Raw genomic sequence first — 6382 nt, forward strand, 5'->3', positions numbered from 1 at the left:
CCCCCGGTGGCCAGCCGGGGGGGGGAGGGGGCGGTGTTAGACACAGAGCGATGAGTATAAAATCCAGGCGCTACCTCAGAAACGGGAACCGTGTCTGCAGACTGTCGCTCGCTGTTTCGATAAATCTGTATGTGCAGGCCGTCCCGTAGAGCCTGGGGGAGGAAACTGGGAGCGCTTTAACGATACCTTGTACAGCAAATATGTAACTTGTGGCTCTAATTGGGTTGTCTCTTTTCCATTAAAAAGACTTTAAGGACTGTCGGTAGTCAGCTGTTTGTGGCTTCTGTTATTTCACGTGTGTTCCTAAGATAAGTTGCGTATTTCCATGACAAATGAGAAAAAGAGCCTTACGCTGAGAATCCTCTGGACTAATCTAGTACCAAAGTGGCTCCAGTAAGTCTGAAAACCCGTATGCCTCCAAAACCAGTATTTCAGCGCTCGCTCTTGTTGCTGTCATCAGAAAAAAATCTGTAGGTGTAGATGGAAGTTTTAATTAATTTTCTACGTATTTGTTTGTAAATTAAGGGAAGGTTTGTGTTAAGATACGTTTTGTAAATGCACAACGTGATTAGGAGCTAAGGGAAAAGAGGATGAACTATTATTAGCTAAGGGAAAACAGATGGTGACTATACTAACTATATTTGCCAGCGTGCTATGTAAACACCACACTCAAAGATGAAGACTAAGCAGTTGGGAAAAATTACATACTAGAAAGTAAGAAAGTTCCACAGTTGCATGTTGGAAATTCTTATCTGTAGAAGGAAGCACTGTGCGCAAACACAAATTTAGTTTTAAGCAGCTGAATGCGATTGTCACTGAACACTCAGTTGATTTTAAGAGTTGATAGACTCTTTAGATCTTGCCGTATAAATGCTCTCATCTGTAGCAGGCCACTGCTACATTAGGTCTTAGGATATGTTATGATAGCCTAAACATCTTATTTTTACTTTTCTGAAGGAATACCTGTTACCAGTGCATCGTATTTTGCCACCATGACACTTGACCAAGTCAGGCACGTATTTCGCTCTGACACGGAAGTGCCCATACCTTTGATTGAAGAAAGACATCAGGTGCTGAATGAAAGCGGAACAGTTCTGTTAGAGAAGTTTGGAGGCTCTTTCCTCACCTGTGTTAAAATGAGTGAGAAAAGTGCTCAGAAACTACTACGTCTAGTACTGGAAAATTTTCCTTCTTACCGAGATGAAGCTGTGTTTGAGGTAAGCTAGTTCTTACGTTGAATTTCTTATGATAAGAATTTACTCCTTACTGATTGTGGCTTTAAAAGGTAGCTCTTAGGTTGTCTATGTAAATTTTTCTGAGAGGATAGTCGGTTCAGAATTGGTCTAATATTTGTGAATTGTTGGGGCTTTTAATCCAGGAAATGGTGAACAGAAATGTTTCTGTGGAACTCGGTGTATTCAAAAGTAAAATTCAAGGGAAATAAGGAAAACTTACTATTATTTTAATATTTTTGCCTCAAATCAATAAAGATATAGGTCTGTATAATGAAAGGAAAACCAGACTTTAAAGCAGTTGACCTTAATTATGTAAACTGCTATGAGACATACAGATAGGGAAGAAGGTTTTTTAAATAATACTCTTGGACCACAGTATACTTTTTTGTTAAGCTGGGGTAAAATTATTGAGATTTCCTGTCTCTATCAGTCTTAACATCTGAAAACAAAATCACACAATTTATTAGCAGTAAAAGAAACTTGATTGTCTTAAGTCCTTAACTAGCCAGGAATGTATTTCTAATGGCAAGGGTCACCTTTTTCCCCAGAGGAGAGACATTTTTTTCATATACTGTCTCTGTCTTCATCACTTTGTTGTAATTTATTTTGATATGCTCCAAGATCCAATTAGATCACGACTCCTTTGTACTCCTTACAAATGCGTGATATTTGAGATAATTTCTGCCTGAAAAATCAGAATCTTTTTTCTTTTTTTTTTTTTTTCCTTGAATCGCTACCAAGTCCGCCCCCCCATCTCTCCTTTTACCTTGAGGATCTCTGCAGCTAATGAAGGAAATGAAACTCTGGTAGAATTGTGGAAATGTACAACTTCTGGGATTCCACACTATAGCTGTTGTTGATTCAACAGGCATTGCACAAATGAGTACAGGCCAGAATTAATCCATACGTTTGGCAGGGTTGACAGTACACTGAAGCTCTTTGGAGCCATTTTCCTGAAAGAAACTGATGGGAAGTAAACAGAGACTATCTGGTATTTCCTGTGTTTCTGGTTTTGCCTATACAGGCATGATCCTTATTTACTATCAGTGACATATGTAGCTGCTCCTGTGCTCAGTTCCATCTGCAGTAGTAGTCAGCTGTTACATCGTTGTGTCCAAAAGACTTTATTCTAGTGGCAGTGCAGCCTGTACTGATGGTCTGTGCAGTCTTTTCAAGGTAACTCCCTGGAACACCACTCACTGGAGCTTTGAACCTATTGCATTTATCACTTAAATCTGCTCTTCAGTAAGTGGCATGTTTTTATTTTCCTTTGTCTCCTGCTATGAAGTAAGATAAGTTTACATGAAAAATCAGAGGTTCTTTCTAACTAATCTTGGAAGCTACTCATTTAATTTATTGGGATTTTTTACGTAAAAGTAATTTTTTAATGACTTTTGTGATCAAAAAGGGAATATTTTCCAAGTAAAGTGATAAATAGAGTATTTTCTTATCTTTATAGTGACTGTATTCATTGACGTAATGTCTTTCATGAGATGATGCTGAGTGCTTTATAAAGCAAGCCTCCCTAAAAGCAGCAGCAGACTACAGAATGAAAAGATGTTCCAAAAATGATCCCAGACCGTAAGCACTGACATAGTAGTAAAGCCTGTTGCATGAATGTGGAAGTTGTTTTTCTGCTTTCACTAAGCAGGATGTGTATTTTGAAGGTGGGTGAAATAATGTAGACCAAGTTTACACCCTACTTGTTTTTAATTAAAAAAAAAAAAATCAGTGTTAGCACCTAATGCAAGGTGACATGGATCACAATATCAACACCATTTGTATCGCAGCAGGTTGAGCTCTCACAGGTAAGACTTTGCCTTCAATAAAGGATTAGGAGGGAACTGAAAAGATGGTGAGATATCTAATAGCAAACCAGTGTTTTTCAGTAGCTCTCCATAATAGAAATATATATGATTATAAAATAAATTCTGCACTAGAATCATACTATCACAGACTACTACAGCTCTCCTACGTTCTGACCTTCTAGGGGAACTTCTAAAATTAACACAATTCTTTGGCTGTATGTTTTTCTAAACACATACGTAAAATATTTTTTCATAATTACACATTACTGAGTGTAATTATAGAAGTTGCCAATGTTCTTTTGCTTCTGAAAAGTGAATTGCAAACCAAAATCCCCACAACCTTTTTGTCCTTGGGTGGATAGTTCATATTTTAGATGCCGTGCTGAATTTGAATCCTGACAAAAGTTTAAATACTGGACTATGTTATACTCGCGTATCAGGTTTTTCATGTCCTGCCATAGGCACAGTGGAGTCCTTTCCGAGCTTCCAGTCATTGGCGTTGTGTGTATTTATCTTTTATTTCCCATCACCTGGGACCAAGGTTGTAAAATTCTCACGATCCTCCTATTTCTTGCTTTTTTTACTAGCTGTGCTATCACATTTTGCTCTTTGCCAACACAATGCACCATCTTTCTTTTAATATCAGTAGGTCATAATTAGTTATGTCTCTTGATAATGGCTCATTGTAGTGGCGAGGAGACACAACTGTCCCTGTATGTGGTAGCTTTTCCTGGAAAGTGAGGGTGTTGCAGGAAAAAAAAGAAGCGTGGTTGTATTGCCATCTGGTAAAATGTTCCATTTTTGGACAAATGATACTGTTTTTGAGAGATAATATCATCTGCCTAATGCTTTCCTTGCTTTCTGTTGAAAAGAAGTGCGGGGGAAATTTACTAGAAATGCTTAATAGTCTTTTTCATATTGAGAATTTTACATAAACTTCAGAAGCTCTGTGCAGCATAAAAATTAACAATAATTGAAACAATGAAATTATAAATTCATCTGCTCAATAACAAGTCCCCGACAGTGTTTTTCTTCCAAATTAAATTGCAGCATGAAATGAAAAGTTCCATTTTAATTCTCCCTTCCTCTGCTCTTGCAAAATGGTGTGGTGCTGGAGACAATCGGTTCTCTACTATACTGGAAAAATCTGAATGCTATAAAAGAGTGATGTCCTTGGTTTCCGTTAGCTTTGGGGCACTAGGAGCTATGATGGGATTTGGTCTATTAATTATTTACTTCCTGTTGTGATGTTTCAAGTTGCGTTTTATGATTTAACATACAAAATCATGTATGTTCTCTAGAAGTAAGTTTGTGCATCTATGTCAAGTAAAGAATGAAGCACAGGGAAAGAAGGAGTTTTCAGGGTGTTTGCAGAAGTTATTCTGTGAAATGTAGTTGGACATCTTGTTCTCAGTGTTTTTTGGAGAATAGCATTTAATGACAAAAAATACGCTACTATTCCTGAAAGCAAAGCATCTTGGCAAGAAAGTAAAATTAAACTAGCTTAAAAAATGTCATTTGTAAATTGTGGTGATATGAAGGGTGGCAGAATAAAACTGGAAATAAGTCGAATCCCCACCTACTTGTATTTCAGATTAACCATTCCAGTTACATGTTGTTGTTTAGCACATGTCAAAAGTCGAAAATCTTGTCTAGCTATAAAGGAGGAAAAAACCATAGTCCACTAATACCTCTTTTCTTAAAGATGTGGATTTACATTCACATATTGTGCTCATCATAGAGTGAAAACCTCAACAGCATACTGATTGTAGTATATCTTTAGTTTTTCCCCTTGTGAGTAGTCATAAAAGCATGTAAAACTTTGCAGGATTAGCACCAGCAAAAATGTTTATGACAAAAATAGAACCATGCGTAGCATCTAAGAAATGAATTTGTGAATAGACCTTCTCCTGGAGTTAAATTTCATCTCTCCTCTTTAGCTAGCAAGATACACCAGATGACCCAGGAGCATTCATGAAAGTTTTCACTAGAATTTTATTTCCTTAACATTATGGATAAATTGATTAATGAAATGTCTTAATTGTCTAATCTGGTACATGCCTTTTACACTTCTCGAAACAAAATGTTGGATGAACTCTAGGGTTTCTGAAAGAATTAATGTTTGCTGGACTCCAACTGCAGTGTTTGCCAAGTGGAAGTAAACCAGCATTAATGTGTTCTGAGATCCAAGCGGAATCTAAGCAATTTTTAATCCACTGCAGTGACTTCTACAATGTTTTTCTTTTATTTCCACTTATTTATGAGCATTCCATATGATGCTTGTTTGTGGTTGGGTATTGTTTAGATTTTAAGGTGTTTTAGTTAACTAATGTTTGCTTAAGCAAATGATAGTTTACATCTCTCTCTGTACATGTCATTTGCTGTATTTATTGATGTTTCAGGCACTTAAATAATTCGTAAATTTCTTTCATCAGAAAAAAAAGGTGTCGTTCTACAAACGGGCACAAATACTTGTGGCTGATACATGGAGTGTATTAGAAGGCAAAGGAGATGGCTCTTTTGATGACATTTCTAGTCTGACTATATTTGCAGACTACAGAATTCCTCAAGTTCTTGTTCACTTGAAAGCAATGAAGTATTCTGAAGAATTAATGAAGAAACTACGTGAAGGTTTGTTCCTCCCTTATTAATATCAAGTCATCTTGCCTCTCGACATTGTAGACGTAAGGGTTATCTGTGGGGTTTTTTGCTCCAGGGAACAAAGGCTTCTTATGTAGTGATGAGGTAATAGGAAGGAACTTGTTCTCTAACAATGATCTTGAATGAGATCTTAAGGTTATGTTTTTATAAAGACCTAACTGTTCCTTGGATTAAACATTGATAAGGGAAGGATTAGAGTCTCTAGGCCAGTTGATCTCTGAGTTTCTGAAGGGCTGCTGTTGCCAAAAACACTTTTCAGCATGAGTCTAGTGGTGATTTTTGAGGTTTAGATAAAAGAAGCAATGATTTCTTCATTAGTTCAAAGATGATGTAAAAGCATGGGGATTCCTCTTCGTCTGTACTGAACTGCTAGTGGCAAGCAAGGTAATATTATAAGCAGCCATTAAAAAAAAAAAGATTGCCTTAAATGAAGTTAATTGCGTAAGACTAGAGTCTCATTTTTAAGCATGGTTCCATCTTCCAGTACTTACTAAATATGAACTTCAGTGAATAAAAACATAAACCAGTCCCTCTTCTACTCTAAAATGACTGTATTTAGAGGTAGGACTGCTATTATGCTATTTTAAAATTACACAGCAAGATAAACAGATCAATGCAGTCATCCATGGATCTTAGTAGAATGGCCATATATATATTTAGAGAGAGAGATGCAGGCAT

At 36.8% G+C, this 6382-nt stretch overlaps 1 protein-coding gene across 1 annotated transcript in view; it reads left to right on the forward strand.

Annotated features, from left to right (window-relative positions):
- Positions 1-6382, forward strand: part of CUNH9orf64 (chromosome unknown C9orf64 homolog) — an 8932-nt gene that overhangs the window by 1329 nt on the left and 1221 nt on the right. Inside the window, exons 2-3 of the mRNA XM_009285290.2 lie at positions 958-1217; positions 5479-5674. Coding sequence (XP_009283565.1) covers positions 958-1217; positions 5479-5674 — 456 coding nt within the window. The remainder of the gene's footprint in view (positions 1-957; positions 1218-5478; positions 5675-6382) is intronic.

Source organism: Aptenodytes forsteri, unplaced genomic scaffold (genome assembly GCF_000699145.1).
Source record: "Aptenodytes forsteri isolate BGI_AS27 unplaced genomic scaffold, ASM69914v1 Scaffold151, whole genome shotgun sequence".
NCBI lineage: Eukaryota > Metazoa > Chordata > Aves > Sphenisciformes > Spheniscidae > Aptenodytes > Aptenodytes forsteri.